The 18,347-nt window shown below is 33.7% G+C and overlaps 1 protein-coding gene across 6 annotated transcripts in view; it reads right to left on the reverse strand.

The window, feature by feature from the left end:
* Positions 1-18,347, reverse strand: part of CNKSR2 (connector enhancer of kinase suppressor of Ras 2) — a 302,678-nt gene that overhangs the window by 132,612 nt on the left and 151,719 nt on the right. For all 6 annotated transcript variants that reach the window (XM_053891762.1, XM_053891765.1, XM_053891764.1 and 3 more), the window contains 2 exons: positions 15,437-15,496; positions 12,596-12,664 (listed from right to left, as the gene is read on the reverse strand). In XM_053891762.1, coding sequence (XP_053747737.1) covers positions 12,596-12,664; positions 15,437-15,496 — 129 coding nt within the window. The remainder of the gene's footprint in view (positions 1-12,595; positions 12,665-15,436; positions 15,497-18,347) is intronic.

The raw sequence follows: 18,347 nt of genomic DNA on the forward strand, positions 1-18,347 counted from the left end.
CTTTTTATTTAAATTCCAGTTAGTTAACATACAGAGCAATATTAGTTTCAGGTGTAGAATTCAGTGATTAATCACTTACATACAACACAAATTTTCTATGTTTTAATCAGCCTTCCCATTCTCACTGACATAACATTAGTAGTACTTTAAACAAAAGTAAACAAATATCCATGAAGACTCATTAAAGTATGTATCTCTGGCTTCCCAATTCTACTTCCACTACCACAAGGAAATGATTTGAATAAAAGCAGAGATAAATGTGCAACATGTGTGTCACAGTACTGTTAAAACCAACCAAAATTTGTACATTATGTAAATGTCCATTAGTAAGGGAAATAAAAATTTTTGTGTGGGAAGAAGTTCCAAAATAGCAAATGTAACTCAACTCTATTTTGTAAAAAAATTTTATATAAATATAGAAAACATAGATATACAACACTGCTAACAGTGGTTATGCTAAATGGAAGTAAGGACTGCAATATACATTTTCTTCTTTATACTTTTATTTTCTGAACTTTTAGTGATAAACACAAATTATTATAAACAACAAAATCAACAAAATAAATGGGCTTAGTCCATGAATATAATATTCCAGTTATATAATCATGAATTTTATTAATTACTTAATGAGGACTGTTTATTATGGAGGAACAATTTCCACAAAAAGTATAGAACTAGAAAGACAACACTATTTAAAAAAATGAAAGGTGGCAATGGGGTAATCACGTCTGCTGTTAATTATCCTTTCAGATGATTAGCAAAAAAGATTATTAGCAGTGCTTACTAAGTCAAGAATTATATTATCTGTTGATTTTTGATTCAATAAATGATTTCAGTAGATAAACTTAAGTGTTAAGTCAGGTTCATACGTTATTTACTGAATGGGAATGAAGCTGGCTAAGTAATTCACAGCCTATGTGTGACATTTTTTTCTATGAACACGGGTAGGCTATAGCTGTATCAGTCCCATCCAGTGCTTGCTAGTTGCAACTAGATCTTTCATCTCTCATTCAAATAGTCCTTTTCCTTAGTCCTACCTGGAACTCTCTAATTTGGTTCATTTCTTCATTAGTTTCTATCTTGTCTACTACATACAATTCTTTTTTTTTTTTAATTTTATGTTTATTTATTTTTGAGACAGAGAGAGACAGAGCATGAACAGGGGAGGGTCAGAGAGAGAGGGAGACACAGAATCTGAAACAGGCTCTGGGCACCGAGCTGTCAGCACAGAGCCCGACGTGGGGCTCGAACCCACGGACCGCGAGATCATGACCTGGGCTGAAGTCGGACGCTCAACCAACTGAGCCACCCAGGCGCCCCTACTACATACAATTCTTAACAATTGTACCCATTTATTGCATTGTACCATGTTCTATTGAAGGGCAAAGATGACATGGTACTACAGTTCTGGGGAAAATGATTCCCAGCTTTGGTTCTATGATATCCTAACATATCTTTAGCCATATAGTTAAGTGTAGTGATTTCTTGAAATTAACTTATTTCTCTTTAACTGTTATTGAGATACTTATGGTTGACAGATTATAGTTGGTATGATAAAAAGAGGCAAGTATGTGAGTTACAACTTCAAGAAATTTGGAGCCTCCATGTTGGGATCTAAAGGTAATGGTACACACATGTGAAAATAAGTAAACTATTCATTTTTCAAGATTAGTTTTTCATTTTCACATTTGTTTATGGCTATAGTTTTAACATATTGTGTGACAGACCCAAGAAACCATGTAAAGATATAAAAGTAATTTTAAAGAATGATTGTATTCTTTACATTGGCTGCAATGAAAGCCTTTTTGTACCAGGAGATAGAGGGAGCTTTGAAAGAAGGAAGAAGGGATCCTAGTGGTGGCTAACACAAGAGACTAATCCACTAATATGGAAAGGAATTAAATAAGGTATTAAATTTTAAGAGATAATGGGTTAAGGATACATATGAAGAAAAACATTCTAATAATCAAAGACATCCAAAACACAATCAGCTAACTCGTGAAATAGTGAGCTCAACACCACCAGAAATGTTTCAATATTCTTGCAGAGGCTAAATGATTACAACAGATTTCTAAAGCCACGATACATTCCAACTCTAATGCACAGAATGGGTAGGAAAATGGAAATAAATGAAACAACAGATCAGGTGCTGGTATATTCTCTGATTGCTCATTCTCCATCTTTTCTTCCTCCTCACAACCAATAAATGTAGGTATTTACCCTAGGCTGTTAGACCCCTAATACTGCATGCTGTCTTCTTACAATGATCTCTTCTCTTCCCAGAGATTCCATTAACAACTTTGTGTATATGATTCTCAAATCTAATCATCTCTGCTTCCTCGAAGAACTCTAGTGACATACTTGCAAGAGTTCAGTTCATCCATTCTAATAGCTACTTACTAATCAAGCAACAATAATTCACTATGCTATATTCTTCATATCTATATTACATTGCTTTTTTATATTTTAATTCTTAACAGCTCTATGAGGTGAACTATTAAACCCATTTCACATGTGAAAAATATGAAGCAAAAAGAGATTAAGTTTTCTCAGCTACTATTACAAATATGGTTAAGTGGCAAAGCCCGAATTCATATTCAAGTGGGTTTGATTCGAAAGCACAAAGCATTATGAGAGCAAGCATGCCCCACTCCCTAAATATCCCACTGGTAGTTCAAGAATGCAACATTTTGAAAATCAAACTCAGTATCTCCCTGCCCTCATTCAACATCAATAAAAAGTTCCTCCTCATCCTCTCAAATTTGGAGTATGGCGTTACCTATGACCACTTCCCCCTTTTTTAATCCATGTGTCCTAACGAATAGATCATAGCAACTAATGTCTTTTCTTACTGCCTTAGTTCTGGTTTGCTTTGCCTGCTAGACTTAAAATAGGGTCCTAACTGGTCTTTCTGTCTCTATAGTTTTGCAGCTCCAAAATACTGCTACAGTGAAAAAGTATTCTTCCCTTCTCTGAAGGCCCAACCAAAGAATCAACTCCTCAAATAGTTCCTTTGTCAATATGGCCATAGTTGTCTATTATTTCCCTTTCATGTGGTTCTCAGACTTCATCATGTGTTAAAGTCACCTGGATTCTAAACATTTCTAAATAAAACTGGAGTCTTATTTGTCTGGATATACATGCAATCAATAAGGTGCTTTACAAATGGCAGACACTTAATATATGTTAAAAACTAGACTAGTGACATGATATAGTAACAGGAGAATGTGTTTCAGAGACAATAAGGTGCCTTGAAACTCCAATGGGAGTTTAGTTTTGTGTGTAAAACCAAGATGTATTGAATTTTTCTGTAAATGAATATACTTGATGATACTTAAGTTATAAGAGACTTTCTTTACACCAAATTACCAAATAAATTTTCTTATAAATGAACATTTGAAAAAAAATGGCATTTGCATCTTGGATACTCCAGACCTAAAGTCATAGTGATGTGATTATGACAAGAAATGTAAAAGTGAATAAAGTATGTATTTGTCATAAAAAGGCTCTGCTTTATCATACACATTATAGAAACACTTTCAAGAAGGTTTTTTTTTAATCAGTAAAATGTTTATAGTGGTTGTAAGTAGTCCAAGTTTCTCTTTCTCAACATTAGAATATTTCATTCATATTAATTATGGGCTGGAATGAATCTTTTAAAAAACACCATATGCATGTTATACAAATTATGTATTATTATAAGTTATAGATAGTATATTTTTCATATGTTGAACTACTAATATTATCTTCCTGACTGTCCAAGGTAGCACAAGCCAGTGTCTCTAAGCAATGGCAAGTCCTACCACTTACTAGTTTAGATGTAATCTCCAACTTGCACACTGAAATGTATTTTACATGCAACACAAACAGGATTAAATTTCCCAAGAGAGTCTTTAAGGTATCCCAAGTGTTAAAAGCCAGAGGTTCTGCTTTCTTGTAGATGGGGCTTGTGATTGCTTTGATCAGGCTTTAGCAGACACCAGGGGTTCCTTGGGTGAAGGGCACCATAAGTGGCAGGTCCTTGGACAATGGGTTGCCCAGATTAGGTGTATAAGAGGTTTTGGGATTTGGTGCTGAAGAGATGAGTGGCTTCCTTTCCTCTTGGTACATAGAGGGAAGAAGTAGTCTCTGATCCCTTTAGTACATGACCTAGCCTATCTGATTCCCAAACACCTGGTGAATTATTTGACCAACACATGAAAATAATCTCTATACCAAGAAGCCAAAGTTAAAATAAGCATAAAGGAATAATTTAGGCCTATCAACCCAGAACTTCTTTACCTTTGTCACAGCTGTATTTGAAGTTACAAGAAAGCATCTCTATACCTAGACAGGGAGATAGGACATTTCTTAAACTATTTTTAAAGTTATTATCCTTCACAAGACAAAGTAATAGATTCATTAACATTTACACATGCTCTTGTGTATACACACACTCTTACTCACAAGTTGTAATGTATAAAATGTATAAATTATACCTCTTCACAAGGGATATTTCGAAGAGATTTGAGGTGTGCCTATATGAATGTCTGATGACATCAGCCATGCTATACCCAAATGTTCTGCTCTTTTTAACCCACTGAGCCACCCAGGCACCCCTGACCAAATGTTCTGCTCTTTTTAAAAGCACTGAATAGACTTAATTCAATACACAATCCACCATGCTGTGACTGATGACACTCTATTTTTACCAAATATTTTGTTGCTGAGATATTTATTATAATGTTCTATTCCTTTGCATTACTAAAAGTTACTGAAGTAACTTAAAAAATGTTTTTAATGTTTATTTATTTTTGGGAGAGAGAGAGAGAGAGCATGAGCAGGGGAGGGGCAGAGAGAGAGGGAGACACAAAATCTGAAGCAAGCTCCAGGCTCTGAGCTGTCAGCACAGAGCCCAACGCGGGGCTCGAACTCACAAAGTGCGAGATCATGACCTGAGCCGAAGTCGGATGCTTAACCAACTGAGCCACCTAGGCGCCCCATGAAGTAACTTTAAACAAAACCTTAGTATTGTTATTTTTACAAACATTAGTTTAGGAAAGGTAATATAGAGAAAAGATAAAGGGAACAAGCATTTGAAAAGAAGGAATATGGGAATTAAAAGTTTGACTTTTATTAGGGGAAAAAATTCCACAATTTTGCATCTTTATTCATTGAACCATGCTTCATCTCATGTCCTCCTTAACTTTACAAGTCACTTATCCAGTGAAATAAGATGATGTCAAGGCATTTGTTTTTTATGTGGCTTAATTTTAGTGTGAAACTTGGACCATATTGAGTTGCTCACAATTTGATTTACATGTATGTTTTAGTACCTAATATTTTCATGTGAATTTCACAGATAGTCATATATACAATGTGTGTAGTATATTTAAGGAGAAAGCACAGAGAACACAATTTCTCACTGCTACAAAATGAACAAGTAGTCCAAGACACAAAGCCAACTTGAAGACTACAATAAACTAGTAGTTTTACCTACTGCACACCACCTTCCTGGAGGCTTTTTCTCCATAACCAACAAGTTCTGAGGGCTACATCAAAATTTCTTGGTTGGCTCATGGGGAAGATCGCGGGAGGAAGAAAACAGTCATTTTTTTCCTGTAAGTTTTACGAATCACCCACATAGTTTTCACCAAGAGTGACTGATTTACATATCCTGTTACTTGCATAATTTCCTGTTATCTATTACATATACTAACTGCAACCTTTCTGTCACTGGTGTCTTTGCTTCTGTGGCAGGCTTATTTAAAAACTGTGGGTACAGTTTAGCATCTTGAGCATAAAGCTCTCTTTCCCCTTTTCCATTTCCATATGGTGTTTGGTAATATTGTGGTTTCTGAAGGCCAAAGGTTTATTTTGGGGGATTAATGGTTTACATTCATATATGCTATAGAAAATTCAATAAAAGCCAATGTTATTTTTATTTCATTCTAACATAAAATTGAGTGAATCTGAAAGCCTCTGCTAGGGAAAGATGGAGGAAGAAGGCAAATCACATTCACTTTGGGGGTGAATAATACCACAGAACCTCATTCTCCCCAAAATCAATAACATATTTTAAAAGAACCAGAATAATATAGGTTTTTAACTAAAATTTTAAAAGATATTTACATGAGTTAAATTTTAAACAATTTTTTGTTTACATATTAAGAAATTATTATATCAGCCATTCCTTCCTATATTCCATTTCTGTTCTTCTTGTAAAGATGTTGGAAATAGGCTTTTTAAAACAAAGAGTCTTAGTCAAGGAAACTAAGGAATGAAACAGAGCATTGTTATCTAAAAATCTACAGCTCCTATTTATAAGAATTTTGAGAAGGAATGAAGAAAACATGTGTATTTATGAAAAATCATGCTTAAATTTCATTTAGGAATCCAAATGGAAAATATAATTAAAAGTAACCAAACCCCTACTATTCAAAAAATAACATGCTTATAAATGTACAACTTTTGCTATGAATAATGTTTATAATATCATTTACTGTTAGACATTTAACAAAGACACATTTACTTGAAAATATAAGCAAACAGTGCAATAGTTATCTATATGTAGCAAAAAAAACCCAAAGCATGTGTATATATGCAGATATAAGTAAATAAACAGCATTTTAAATCTTTATTAATAAAAAATATAGTTTAAAAACTTCCATAATGGCTATAAATACTTTCACTGCTGTAGTTATCTTTAGAAATAATTTTTTCAGAAACCTAATAACTCAGACAAAAAAGGTAACTCAATGTCAGCTCCAAATGGGGCCAGAGTGAACTCTCTAAGCCATTTGTTCCAATTAAAAAAAAACTCTTTATTGCCCAGTATTAGGATAGTAAGATGAGTGAAGTGTAAAAGTAATCAGTTGTTACATTACCTAAAATTTCAGCCACCAGGCTGACCAGAATATTAATTTAGTGGATGAAGTCTACATTTGAATCCTAAGGCTAAGTAACCTAAAAAAGAATTTAAGATTATTATCATTATCTCTTGAATTCCCTATTTTGTGATACTCTAATGTGTTTCCCTTTCATGCGATAATTTTGTCCTTTATCAGGCACTTAAATGTTATCTACTAATTGCCCACCTCTATTATAGACAGACAGTGAATGAGGCAATTGTGACTGGCTGACTTTTGCCTTTTTGCTAGGGGTAGGAAAAGGGCTGCAGGTATTGATACTGATTTGCAAGTGAGCTGCGCACTTAGTAAGCTTAGTAAGTAAGAACATCAGCCAATAGATACATTTGAAACACAAAATAATCACTTATAAAAAAATCTCTTAAAATTGCATGTAAAAATAATGAGATCATATTAACTGTATGTTGAAACCAAAGATGTATACTACTAATAAAAACAAACTGGAGTAACCATTTTCAAAAGCAATTATGTTTTCCTGGTGAAGCTAAGAAAAAAATGTCAGGATGTAGAAATCTGCAGAAAAAATAAATTGGTTAACAGGAAGTTATCATTACTAAGGCATCATACAAATTATCTCCTTTATATAAAACTTAATATAATAAATTTCAGTTGGTAATAGAAAACACATAAAGTATTATGTTGGATAATAAAGTAATGAATTAATTTCTCTAGGCAAAATAAAATATATAGCTTAAATCAATATGTGGAACTTTGAAACCAGTTTCCACACATTCTCATCAAATCTACAATGTTTAATGCCAAAAAGAAGAAAAAATCTATTATAACCTCATAAACTACTTATTATATAAGGTGATCTGAAATTAAATATTACTATGAGTAACTAAAATCCATGATGCACTGTTTCCTTTAATTTTTGGTAAATGACTCTTCATGATTTTTTTTCCCTTAGAAAAGATAACATTCACGTCCTGTTTTAGAATACCAATTCCTTAAAATCCTAACAGAGTTATTTTATGGTATTATCATAATCATTCATTTAGCAATATGTGAAAAACCATGCTAATATATTCAATCTCTGTATTCCAGCAACATCTTGTGTTTACAGGGATAAGACATGAGGTGCACCAGAAATACTACCATTTGAGGTCTCAGTTTTTAATATATTGGGCATAAGGAATTATAAGGTAAATACCTTCTCATCTTAGAAGGAAGAATAGAAGAAAATAGGCAAGAATAAAAAAAATGAACAATGTGAAGACTGGAGGAGAAACAGTCAAGTGAGAAGTGATGAGGATGGCAAAGGAAAGGAGAAGAAAATGGAATTAGAAAAAAAAAACCTTAAAAAATAAAGACAATAATTTGGTAAATTAAAAGAGAGAGAGAGAGAGAGAGAGAGAGAGAGAGAGAAAGAAAGCACATCTGGTGTTAGTCAATACCACGGTATTGATTTCACTGACTAAGCCACTCCTTGTGGAAGTCCAGGGGCTGGGTGGTAGGGTGAGAGGGAGGAGAAGGGAAAGCTTGGCTTTAATGGGCCACCACATTCTGCATCCATTCTGAATATGCTGGCTTCCCTTTTAAACAATACTCTCCTGTTGTTATGGGGTTGAAGGAACAAAAGGGTGAGGACAGAGTCAAAAAGGAGAGACTAGAGGTGAGAATAAGATAGAATAAGGGAGACACCTTTGAGAATTATATAAATGAAGTTAGAATGACCTTTCCAGATGATTCAATAGTTCTTTAATATGTTCTCCTTCCCCCAGCCCCCACTGCCACCATCTGCAAATCTTGTTGAGCAATTATTTACCATTTAGGGGGTAACAAAGACCACTAGCTCATAGAATTCATCTTCCATTTCTCACTAATCAGTGTCCAACATCCCAGCTATTTACTAATGTCTATCTTTTTTACTATCCCAACCTAGTTATTTTCCATCCCAGTAGCCTTTATAAGCCACATATATTAAACCATTTCTTGCCAGAAGGTAGTCAGGTTCCAGAAGACCTTTCAAAATAATAGTGAATATGTTTGAATATTTACACAAAATGAAAGGAAATTTTCCAAAGGCTGGATTCAACCACCACATACCCCACTCCTTTTAACTGATATTTGTAAGAAGAAAATACTTGTTTTTAGTATGGATAGAATCTTTAAAACACTTACACACCAAAAACAGTATTAACATAAAATTTAACAGATTCATTAGGAATATGCCCAAATAGATTTAATAACTATAGTCTCATCAGCTAAAAAAACGTGTTAAAAGTGCATCATGAGGGCAGAGTTGCTGGTTCAAACTATGCCGAGGTATCTCCCAGAGAGAGGGATGTAGTGGCAGATGAAGTGGAAAAAATCTTGGGAGATTCCAGCAGCTGTGAGGAGTTGGATCTTCACTGGCGGGCAAGACATGCAATAGGACTCAGTCTGCTTTGCTTGGATGTTCATGATTTTTTCTTCTTTCTACCTGGCAGCCACAGTTTCTCAGCCACAGAAGTGTGTTGATTTGAAAAGCTTAAAAGCCATTTATAATAAAGAATATAGCAATATGAAAAAGGACATAAAACTTCCAGTTTCATTTCAAATAAGAAAATATACTTTTTAAAAAAAGAGCAAACTAGAAAACACATACACCTAATTGGACATCTTGAAGATATACCATACTAGCAATTTCAAAAAATAGTATTTGAATTCATCTGTGAGTTATTCAACTTTCTCAGATCCTTAGGGAAAAATTTCAAATTGCTTTTCTATGGGTTTTAAAATAAGAAAAGTTGTCTGATTTTATATTGTACATTACTAACTTTAGCAGTAGAAAATTTTAGAATTACATAAAAATACTAACTGAGGTAATAACATTCAAAATATAAGATTGAACATTACTCTTCATTATTAGGTCTAAATTGGTTTGGAACAATATTGGCAATATCTCACTATACTGGTCAATTAATCACTGGATTAAAAAATAATATTAAATAAGTATTTCCAATGTTTTAGGTCATACCTTAACATAATTATTAAATCATAACCAACCCCGAATATCTCTGTTAATTAATGTAGGGATAGAAGGGGACTTTGTAGACTACAAATAATTTATATCTATTTCAACTAATTTATCTACCTACCAAACATTTTATAGTAACAAAAACAAGATAACTTCCATTTTATCACCTCTGTATATTATCTAGTAAGAAGTTAAAAGCATTGTATAGACCACAAAGGAGGCAACAGCAAGAGAGGGCAGACTAGGCTGCCTTTAATACAATGCACCATTCTTACATAAATATGCTTCTCATTTGAACGTAAAGAAGAAAATCTGGTAATTGATCACGTTATTAAGGAAGTCTACTTTCAGGGAATTCAATGTATTCTCCTGTCAGGGAATGTCTCTGTTACCCCCAAGAATCAATTTGTAGGCTCTAGTAGCAGTTTGCCAAGAAATATGACTCCAATTGGTCCAACAGCTGTTGTAGGTAAAAGGGAGGAAGGGAGGCCGGAAAGTTAATTTTTATTGAGTTCTTAATGTGTGCCTGGCATTGTGACACGTGTTTACATATCTATCTGAAAGAAAGGAGTGAGGAAGTAACAATAAAGTTAAATTTCTTACCTTTCACCCCTGCTTAATCTCTCACTGAATCCTGAGTTTTACTTACATGATCCTTAGAATTCTTCCCCTTTGTTTAATACTTTTATAATTTGAGTTTGGGGAGGGAATGTAACAAAATTGAAGGCCCTGGAGTCAGAGAGCTTTGAGTTGCAGGTGAGTTAAACATTCTGAGTCTCAATTTCCACAAATACTTTCTTCATATAATTATTTTAAGTAGTAAGTGACATAAAATACATGAAGTACTTAGCATGATGCTTGGTACTCTGTAAGAACTCAGTAAGTGTTGGCTATGGTTATTATTATTATGAAATGGTAAGGTGATGCTTAACTAGTTACTATGATTCGCTTAAAGCCATAAGTCAATTTCAGAGCAAAAACTAGAAGCAAGTTTCCCCAACCATCATTCTCTGTCATTTTCAATATTCTAGAATATTCCTGTGATGCAAAGATGTATTTATACATTTTCACAGTATTTACGTATTACCAATCCATATAGATTTTATTAGTTCACTTGTAGTCCTTTAAAGACTTTCATATTCATTTGTAAACATCAGAATCTTTGCTCCACAAAGAGTATCCTTTGAACAATTTTATTTTTCATTAGAGACTAATTTCTACTCTTTTAGGATTGACCAACTTGATACTGGTCCAACTATTGAAAAGATGTCATGTTTGTTAAGGTCACATTGCAAGAATGGAGGCAGCATGAACATTATAAGAGGAAGAAGTTGCCTGTCTACTGGAGTACCTGCTTTATCCCACTGCCCAAATCCTCAGTCGAGGGGACAAGAAACTTTAGTTAGGACGACCACTTTGTATAGTTTCTAGTAATGACAACTTTCTCATTATCAAAATTGTCATAGTGTGGAAAGGTTTGCTGATTACCAAAATTCTGCATTAATTAGTATTAACCTTACACCTATACGTTTAATTTTTTAAACTTTTATTAACTTTTATTCACTTAGTGAATTCATTGAAGAAACAGTATAAGTTTAATTATCAGTGTTCAGGAGCCTCTCTACAATATCACAAAGTTCTCAGTTCACTCAAAGCCAAAAATGAAATGGCTTCTGCCTCGACATTAGTATCAATTAGAAAGATTGGAGTTTTTCACGCCAGTCTTATCCCCAAAATATAGCCTTTCTTTTTAAAAGTTTCTTCTATGACTAGAATAGGCAAAAAAAATTTGGTTAAAGGGTACAATAAGAAATAATTATTAATTCTAAAGGATTAGTGAGCTATAAGTAAATATTTACCACAAAAACACATTTTTTTTCCAAGTGAAGCTTATTGTATTAATAATTATTATTTTAACTTCATTTGTTTTAAACAATACACTTTATTTTGGCAGATATAGAAGAAGTAAGTAAATCAACTGAGGCAGAAAACAAACCAAAGTGAAAAATCACGATGTTCATTTTCTAAACCTAACATTAAGAAAAATGGCCCTTGAAAGTCTAACACTGACACAAAAGTGCCGCTGTCAAGATCTTAGCCTAGAAATGGATTCATGAGGTTCACAGAGCAAGAAAATTTTAGGAACTTATTTAGTTAAGTGCAACAGTTTTAAAACAAAAACTGTAGTCTCCTTCTGGGAAATGAAGAGCCAATTTAGCTATTAATGTTAAAATTAAAAAAAAAATTGACATTTAAAATAAACCATTCTACCAGACACTTCAGTGAACAAATCAATGTTAAAGTAGTTGAATGAATGTATGCTGTTACAAAACATACCTACTAGGTAATTCAATAGTTTGTAAAGTAAAAGTTAAAAAGTTTTATCAAGAAAAGGTTGAATTTGTATGCATTTATATTAATTTCTATCCCAAAATTATTATCTCAGTTCATGGGGTGTATAACGTTATCCCATACCTGCCCATGTAGAAATGCATATGTAACCTCAGTCAACACCAATATTTCCAAGCCTTATATTAAAACCATGTTTTTAAAAAAACTATGCCTTACCTTGTATCAAATATGAATATTCATTCAGCTATCTTAAGAAAGGCTGTTCAGTCATTTTGTACACAACAGGTGTTTTATTTCAATTGGTATTCTTTTAAAGCTTTAGCAAATATTTATATTAGTTCCTCCCATTGACTCATAAGGTAATTATACATACCACAGTCTGATGGTTAACTTGAATCACTTCATCGCCAGCATGGATTTTCTTGCACCGATCTGCAGGTGACTAAATTTAACATAATGGAAATGATAAAAAACACAAATTTTATCAGTCATTTCCTTTCCCTGAAAATACTACAGTAAGTCCACATCTTTAAATTAGATCAAGACTTCAATTATCTTCTTTAAAAAATTAAGCTAATACAAATGACTACAAGTGTTTAATATATTGTTTGTATTCTATAGATAACTAAAATAATTGAAAGTTAAAATTTACTTGAAAAGTGATATGCAGTTTATTTCTTATTCATTTCCAATTTCCAATTATTTCAAAACAAAGAAGTCTTGAAGTAATATTAACTTCAATTCAACAAATTTTGAAATTCACTAAAGAATTATCTGTCATAGGCCAGAATTCAAGGTAAGATGATATCTCAGACAAATCCAGTTACTCAAGTTATAATACAAGTAAACTCTTAAAAGGGTAGTTCATCTAGGATATTAACTCAACCCTAAGAATGGTATTGTAACAAGAAAAAAATGTATTTTTTCATAGCACCTTTAGAAGGTAGGCTTATTACCAAATCAGACAAGTATGATGCAGTAATTCTGACAAGTTTGTAAATCATTACTGTAACAGAGTTGTAACTATACTCAGTTCCTGTGCTATCTGACTCATAACTGATCTTTTTAAAGGAGAGTATAGAAGAAACACATCAAGCCAATGGCTCTAGTCATGGTGTAAAAAGAAAATGATAGTTGGTATATAAAATTGAAAGAAACTGAACCAACCTCTTTCACAGATAAGTAAAAAAGGGAATAATATAAATTATAGACTTTCAGTGTTAAATGGGACTCTAGAGATCATTTTGTGCAAGCTTCTCATTTTACCTATGAGAAAATTAAGAAACTAGGGCAGAGCAAAGCAAAGTAACTTAACCACTTTAGTGAGCAGCTCTTTACTAACACTCAACACAGATCTCCTAATGATAAATGACTAAGGATACCAAAAAGTATGAAATACTTTCAAGAATAAAGAATTAAGTGATGAGCCATTAACATATGGTTCATATCTGAACTACTCACAAAATCAATCTTTCTGTGATCACTCACCCATTTACCAAATATTACTGAGTAATTAATATGAGCTGTACATAGTGTTTAACTTTTTTATAGACTTCAGACAATATAGAGATGAATTCCTATCAATTTCTTCAAGATATAGTTCCACATCAACATTTCTGTGATTCCCTCTCTGGTTTTACTTGGCAGCATTTATGATTCTTTCCTTTGTCTGTCTATGCAAATTTCACTACCTGTTTACACACATAAACCCCTAGTTGCATTCTTTAGGAACAGCAAGCTAGTTTAGTTTAAAAATTCAATACTTAGCCCCTTGCCTGGAACACAGCAGACATGAAGCAAAAGTTTGTTATAAGAACAAATGAATAAATGAAGGGTCAGAGGGATGTACAAAAAAATGAGAATGATCAATCAGTGACAGGAGTATAGTTTACAGTATATCACTGCATTTAAATTTTTTAAATGGTTGACAATAAGCATATAACTGATATTTCTGATCCCATATAACTTATATTTAATACCAAATGTGAAACCAGTACAGGAATCCAACTGCAATCTATATAATGTGTTTCACTATTCTCAAGAAACCAAGAGAAATGAGTAGAAAAAAAAAAACAATAAATGATTAATAAGTGAATTAGATGAAGAGAATGTTGATTTTTTTAAAAAAAGAAAATGCTGGGAAGATATTGAGATCTATAATAATTAGAGATTAACTAACTCCGCCTCAGTCTTTGAAGGAACACAGCATTAATATGCAGTTAGTCAGAATTTCTAAAAGAAAAACAATTCATAGCTCAGCACCTACTTAAGAGTAAGATGGAAATCTGGGACAAACAAATATGGGAATAATGATTTATTACACTATTCAAATCTATTATACTGATAGTGTTCAGGCTCAACACGATCATTTCATATTTCTGTAGCTCTTTACAGCATAGCCTTACACATTTATTAGCTTATTTGATTTTCATATCAACTTAGTGAGGTATGTAGTGCAGATAATATTTCCAATTTACAGCTGAAGAAACTAAAGCAATGATAGGGTAAGTGACTTGCCAAAAATTACACTGCCATTAAGATGTAGAACTAATTGTGGGACTTAGGTCTAGGGACTCTGACCCATGGCTTGCAGAGGTTCTCAAATTTGAGCATGTCTCAGAATCACCTGTTAAAACATACTCTCTTTTAATAAGAAACAGGGTGGTCTGCAGAATTTGTGATTCAGTAGTTCTAGGGTGGGGTGTGAGAATTTGTATCTCTAACAAGTTGCCAAGGGAGAGTGATGCTGCTGATCCAGAGAGGGACCTCACTGTGAAAACTGGTGAGCTATACCATGCTGTCTCTCCAATGAATTAAGCTGAATTATAATGCAGTATTCAGAAAGCCTGAATTATCTGATGCTTCTTTCTTATATAAAATTTTTTTAACATAACTAACCTATTTGACAGATGGAAGTGGATTCTTTCAGATGTCACAATAACTTGTCATAAACCAGAAAATACTTAAAAAAGGCAAATACCTGGCTGTAAACAGAAAACATCTGATTTACTCTAAGTAACCAATTATTCTAAACTAAATGAAATGACTGAAATTCTCTCCAAACCAGCACTTACTAACTCAATGTGTCTTACTTAGTTTTTTCTCCTAATCTGTTCATGTCCTCAGAAGTCAACCTCAATTATGTGTGGTAAGTAAGTTGTTTAACAATAAAAAGAAATACACACACCAAAATCTGAAATGTTACAATACTTACATTTTCTGTAGTTCCAGTAATTACATGGAGCCCATCATATGTTGATTTAATATACATACCCTAAGAAAAAGACAGCATCATAAAAAGAAGTGAAGTGACTAGAATATTGGAATATTCAAGTATATTATAACCTCATTTACACACAAAAAAACTTATCCTATCAAAATGCTACAGGCCCAATGAATCCCTATTCAATAATGATGTCTTTAAAGTAGTAAAAAATTCCTAACTGAATGTTCTGGTTTCTAAAGTTTGGCTGAAGAAGCCTGTACTCAACTTAATCAAGTAACTACTTGTTAAGTAAACTGCCTGTAAAACTTATAAAATGTAGCATGGTAATTCAATATCCTGAAGAAAGAACACAGCTCACTCCCCCAACGATTCTTACTATTTGTTCTGTGGCAAAATAAAAGTTATAATGGGAAATTCAAATACTGGTTATTAGCATATTGTACTTGAAACAAATTACACAATAAAAAATAGGTTTCTACAGAGCCACTTCAAGTACAACTAACTAGAGACAGATGAGTAATAGAATACTGTTAATGTAAACTTTTTTCTCCAGCTCTTTTGTGGAACCCTGTATTTCCTGCCTTCATTTTTATTGATGAAATTTTAACAATTATATCCAATCACTTCTATATCAATAATTAAGAGGTAATGTGTGGCACATCCTCCTCCAAATAAAGAGGGTGAGATTACATTTTCCATTAAAAATTGTTTTTAATGTTTGTTTATTTTTGAGAGAGAGAGAGAGAGCGTGAGGTGGGGAGGTACAGAGAGAGAGGGAGACATAGAATCTGAGCTGTCAGCACAGAGCCCGATGGCCCGATGTGGGGCTTGAACTCAGGAACCACGAGATCATGACCTGAGCCAAAGTCAGATGCTTAAGGGACTGAGCCACCCAAGCAGCCCTCCATTTTCCATGTAAATAAGTCCATTTTAGGGATGTCTGGGTAGCTCAATCTATTAAGTGTCAAACTCTTGATTTTGGTTTGGGTCATGGTCTCATGGTTGGTGGGACTAAGCCCTGTGTAGAGCCTGCTTGGAATTCTCTCTCTCCTCTCTCTCGGCCCCTCCCCTCATTTACACATGCTCTCTCACTCTCTTTCTCTCTCTCAAAAAAAAAAAAACCACATTAAATATGGAAACACTCTATTACAATTTAAAGTTATCTAGGTATCTTGAAATTGTATAAACTGTAAAAGCAAACAAAAACTTTAAATTATGGATAGTGATAGACTTGAAGGGAAAAAAATATCACAAGAAAATATTCACATTATAAATGGGGGCACCTGGGTGGCTCAGTCAGTTAAATGCCCACCTTTTGGTTTTGGCTCGGGTCATAATCTCATGGTTGGTGGGTTTGAGCCCCATGTCCAGCTCCGTGCTGATGGTGCAGAGCCTGCTTGGGATTCTCTCCCTCTCTCTCTCTCTGCCCCTCCGCTGCTCCCTCTCTCAAAATAAATAAATACACTTAAAACAAAATTAAATATTAAAATATTTTTATTTAAGCAAATAAAAAAAAGATGATTCAGTGAATGGCCTTTTTTCCTCTCTAATGAAGATTCTGTTACTTTTCTCTTTGGGAAAATAATTACATGAAGTTTTACTAATACAAGTGCTTTACATTTCAAAATATTGATTTCAAAAATAAAAAAAATACGAGTTTTAATGAACTTGAAGTCTAAAATATAATGGACTTAAAAAGAACCAATAGGGGCATCTGGATGGCTCAGTTGGTTGAGTGTCCGACTTTGGCTCAGGTCATGATCTCATGGTTCGTGAATTCGAGCCCTGAGTCAGGCTCTGGGTGGATAGCTCAGAACCTGGAGCCTGCTTCGGATTCTGTGTCTCCCTCTCTCTCTCTGCCCCTCCCCAGCTTGCACTCTGTCTCTCCCTCTCTCAAAAATAAATAAACATTAAAAAAAAAGAACCAACAAGATCTTTTCAGAAAAGCACTTATTCTAGCACTTATGTAGACAGTTACTATAATGTTAATTTCTCATACCTTTAGGTTAATTGTATATTTAGATAACTGAATGTACATGTACTGCCATTGAAAATAAGTAAGAAATAAAAACAAGAAGAAGAAAAGTTCATGGGATAGTACTATTAAAAACTGGGTAGGTTTGGGGGTGCCTGGGTAGCTCAGTTGGTTAGGCGCCTGACTCCTGATTTAGGCTCAGGCCATGATGTCACAATTTGTGAGATTGAGCCCCATGTCAGGCTCTGCAATGACAGCGGAAGCCTGCTTGGGATTCTCTGTCTCCCTTTACTCCATGTGCTCTCTCTCTCTCAAAATAAACAAACATTAAAAAAACACTGAGTAGGTTTGAATTAAGAAGTCATTTCAGTAATGTCTTCTGCCTAAAATGTTCAGGGGCGCCTGTGTGGCTCAGTCAGTTATGTGTCCAACTTCAGCTCAGGTCATGATCTTGCGGTTTGTAAGTTTGAGCCCTGCGTCAGGCTCTGAGCTGTCAGCACAGAGCCTGAAGCCTGCTTCAGATTCTGTGTCTCCCTTTCTCTCTGCCCCTCTCCTGCTCACACTCTGTCTTTCTCTGTCTCAAAAATAAATAAACATTAAGAAAATAAAAAAAATAAAATGTTGATATCTGTTCCAAAAATGGCTGAGCCTGGATCACTAATGTGAAACAAAATGAATATAATTTAAAAGGTATGTATTTACCTGTGAACTCTAGTTCCTTAAATGAAAGTTCATTACTTCATCTAAAATAAATAACTAACCTCAACAGAAGTGCAATTAGAAATTAATTAAGAAATTGGCTAGTAGTTGTTGCCTATGACCATATGGTAATATTCAACCTTACACTGGTGGCAAGTGTATACCATACTCACTTTTTAAGTTAATATTTATCTCATTATTTATGGGAAGGTATATCTAATGGTG

This window comes from Panthera pardus, unplaced genomic scaffold, assembly GCF_024362965.1.
Source record: "Panthera pardus isolate Hobbes unplaced genomic scaffold, ASM2436296v1 HiC_scaffold_27, whole genome shotgun sequence".
Lineage (NCBI taxonomy): Eukaryota > Metazoa > Chordata > Mammalia > Carnivora > Felidae > Panthera > Panthera pardus.